At 31.3% G+C, this 3,555-nt stretch overlaps 1 protein-coding gene across 1 annotated transcript; it reads left to right on the top strand.

Moving 5' to 3' along the window:
* The first annotated feature begins 366 nt into the window (after nucleotides 1–366).
* Nucleotides 367–3,030, top strand: LOC137823074 (GDSL esterase/lipase At1g74460). Its single transcript, XM_068628190.1, has 5 exons — nucleotides 367–725; nucleotides 1,156–1,286; nucleotides 1,540–1,779; nucleotides 2,254–2,503; nucleotides 2,608–3,030. The coding sequence occupies exons 1-5, from the start codon at nucleotides 488–490 to the stop codon at nucleotides 2,850–2,852; spliced, it is 1,104 nt and encodes a 367-aa protein (XP_068484291.1). The 5' UTR covers nucleotides 367–487; the 3' UTR covers nucleotides 2,853–3,030.
* Nucleotides 3,031–3,555: the final 525 nt, after the last annotated feature.

Below are 3,555 nucleotides of genomic sequence, written 5' to 3'. Positions count from 1 at the left end.
ACTGAAATGCAATTTCAGCAAGTGATGACAGAGTTAGGTGTACTTACCACAGCAATTCACTAAAATAATATCATATATGTTCATTGAAAATTGGACTAATAAGAATTGTCTGTTTCAGAAATTCATCTATGTTCAAACTATATTCAGAGAGAGTTCCACACCTATGGATTTGAAGTTGAAAGATTCACCAAATCATGGTTTGATCTCCAAAAAATAACTAAAAGCATGACTTCAGCTGCACATGTGTTCGTAAGTCACAAAGTTGTACCCTGTAACAGAGGTAGTTGCAGTAGGTTTGAATCAGTAATAGTTGGTTCATCAAACGATCTACTTCCCTCTTTTAACAATGCTACCAAACTAAAGCATAATCTCACCATTCTACATTTCAAAACTTCATAACTATTATTATATAAAAACCAACTTATTGGACCCTTTCTACTAGAGCCTTGAGGTGTGACTTAACTTGAAGATCACTTCATACTCAAACATGAAGTTCCATGTGTCTCTATTTGTTATAATAAGTATCATTTTGGGAATTAAGCTTGAAGGGTGCCGATGCAAGGTTGTGCAGTTCATTTTTGGAGACTCTCTCTCAGATGTTGGAAATAACAAGTACCTTTCTAAAAGCCTTGCTCAAGCAAGTTTACCTTGGTATGGTATTGATTTGGGCAATGGACTACCTAATGGTAGGTTCTCCAATGGTCGCACTGTTGCAGATATAATAGGTAAATCTTTCACTTTGTATATGCAGATCCAAATTAGTCCCTGATACTGCAAGTACTGTAGTGAATAATTAATGTTTTATATAGTTAGAGAGTACAGAAAAGTGTAGGGCTAAGGTGCTGAATGTTCACAATCTTGGGCTTATATGGAGAGTTACTTATGCTTTTATATAACATGCCTATAATCTGCTGCTAGTGTGAGCTTGCAAGAATTTAACTCAAATTTGTATCTGCATGAGGTTGTTGAATTTTCCTGAAGTCCAGATATGGTTGCATGTTCCAACTTTCTTTTCATTTTAACCAAATCAAAGGTTTTTGATACCAGGTTGAGCAATTTGTGAATATATGTGAAATAAAAGTTTGTTGTGTTATTTAGAAATAAAAAGCATTTCTTTTGCATTGCTTCACTCTGTAATGATATTGATATGTTCAGGTGACAGCATGGGCCTTCCCAGGCCTCCAGCATTTCTTGATCCATCTTTAACTGAAGATGTTATATTGGAAAATGGGGTGAATTATGCTTCTGGTGGTGGAGGCATATTGAATGAAACTGGCAGTTATTTTGTAAGTTGTTTAGTGGAAACTTTCATGATAACTGTAATATAACTATTTAGCATATAAGCATGACTAGGCACTATTACATGAATAGGATCCTCTAAAGTAAACAATTTGTGAGTTACATTACACACTACATAAATCTGTTGAAACATTAATAGTTGAATTTGTAATAAGAATTGAGATCATTCACTTACATTTACCTACTTTAGAGGAACAAATCCATGACACATATTTTGAATGAAAAACCATTCTCTTGCAGATTCAAAGGTTTTCTCTCTACAAACAAATTGAGCTGTTTCAGGGGACACAAGAACTGATCAGAAGCAGAATTGGAAAAGATGAGGCAGAAAAGATTTTTCAGGAAGCTCGTTATGTTGTTGCTTTAGGCAGCAATGACTTCATCAACAACTATTTGATGCCTGTTTACAGTGATTCATGGAACTATAATGATGAAACCTTTGTGGATTACTTGATGGGAACTCTTAGAGAACAATTGAAGGTTTATTTATTAATCCACTCTAACACATCCATTTTGTTAAATATTAACAACATATTTAGCATATTCTATCTAATCCCAATTCCATTACTACTTTGTTAGAAACTAAATAGTAGGAATTTTTACCATTGTACATTTTCACTTGTTTATTACTAAAATAGATAATTTTTTTAAAAATTATCAAAATGGTAAGTCGTGTCAATTCCTATCAATGTATTTTACTAAGGTGACATGATTTCAATATAATAAGATTTTAACTGAAATCATAACACCTTCACGTAACTTTCTCATTTTAATAATTTTTTAAAATTTTATCATTTTGATAATTGTCAAAATTTTACCAGAACAGTAAAAATAACACCTAATCGGTGTCTCAATTCTTGTTTCATACATCTTACATATGATGTTGTGTTCCATTATTTGTATGTTTGATTTTAGCTTCTAACAAATTTTCAATTATGACACTTTACTATTTAGCAACTTCATGGCCTAGGAGCAAGACAGTTGATGGTGTTTGGGCTGGGCCCAATGGGCTGCATTCCCCTTCAAAGAGTGCTTAGTACATCTGGTGAGTGTCAAGATAGAACAAACAAGTTGGCTATTAGGTTTAACAAAGGTGGAAGCAAGTTAATAGATGAGTTGGAAAAACAACTACCCAATTCAAGTTTCAGATTCGGAGATGCATATGATGTTGTGAATGATGTGATTAGCAACCCAAACAAATATGGTAAGTATATATAACTCATACATAGATCATTATCTGAAACTTAAAGCATTTGCAACATTGAATGTTGAAAGGAATTTGATATATTATTCTTGATTTGAATGTAGGGTTCCAAAACTCAGATTCACCATGCTGCTCCTTCGGGAACATTCGACCAGCTCTTACATGTATACCTGCATCAAAACTGTGCAAAGATAGAAGCAAGTACGTTTTTTGGGATGAGTACCATCCCTCAGACAGAGCCAATGAACTAATTGCCAAAGAGCTAATCAAGAAATTTGGGTTTATAACTGTTCACCAAACAAATCCTCCTTCACCATCACCTACTCTTGCTCCATCTTCAAACCATTAATCATGCATGTCAAGGTTTTATTCTTCTTTTTAAGTTGGTTTCATCAAGTTTCTTATATATAATTTTTCTCTTTTAGAAGTCTTTATGAAAAATTTCATCCACTCTTTTAAATTTGTAATTTGTTGTATTAACAGAAATTTTATATATTTACAATATGGATATATTATTGTATCACTAACAGATTTTAAATTCAAAGGAAACAACTAGTCTTTCCATGCTACGAGATGTAGTTTTATTGGATATATATATTTTTTAATTCTCACTAAATTTAAATGTATTTAATTGAATCATTTTGATTTTAATTTTTTTTATTAGGATAAGATAATTCAAGTTTATTGAATTTTAATTTTTTTATCTGGATATAATATTTTAACTTACAATCAAATACAAAATTGAAAACATAAAAATTATTACTTAAACATGGATTCAGAATAACCACTTCAAACTTTAATTAAAAAAATATGATTGACATTAATTGAAAATAGTCTTATGATGTTGATTTAGAAATGTTTAACTTAAAAAATCGGATAAGTCTACACAGAAAAATATCTCAACAGTGTTAACTAGAAAATAAATTATTTTAATATCCACTAAAATGTCTGACTTACATCAGTTGAAAAAATAGTTTAACTGCCACTGATAAAAGTCTTAACTAACATCATTTGAAAAGTTTTGGCCAATGTTAATTAAGAAATCTCTGATT

The sequence above is a fragment of the Phaseolus vulgaris genome, chromosome 9 (assembly GCF_051622355.1).
Source record: "Phaseolus vulgaris cultivar YP4 chromosome 9, ASM5162235v1, whole genome shotgun sequence".
Taxonomy (NCBI): Eukaryota; Viridiplantae; Streptophyta; class Magnoliopsida; order Fabales; family Fabaceae; genus Phaseolus; species Phaseolus vulgaris.
This window is presented reverse-complemented; position numbering and strand designations above follow the sequence as displayed.

What these genes read in the sequence shown, in the direction of transcription:
- LOC137823074 (XM_068628190.1), top strand. Translation starts at nt 488, where the DNA reads ATGAAGTTCCATGTGTCTCTATTTGTTATAATAAGTATCATTTTGGGA. An exon ending in ATGAAACTGGCAGTTATTTT is followed by an intron (nt 1,287 to 1,539) that starts GTAAGTTGTTTA and finishes ATTCTCTTGCAG; the next exon opens with ATTCAAAGGTTTTCTCTCTA. An exon ending in CTCTTAGAGAACAATTGAAG is followed by an intron (nt 1,780 to 2,253) that starts GTTTATTTATTA and finishes TTTACTATTTAG; the next exon opens with CAACTTCATGGCCTAGGAGC.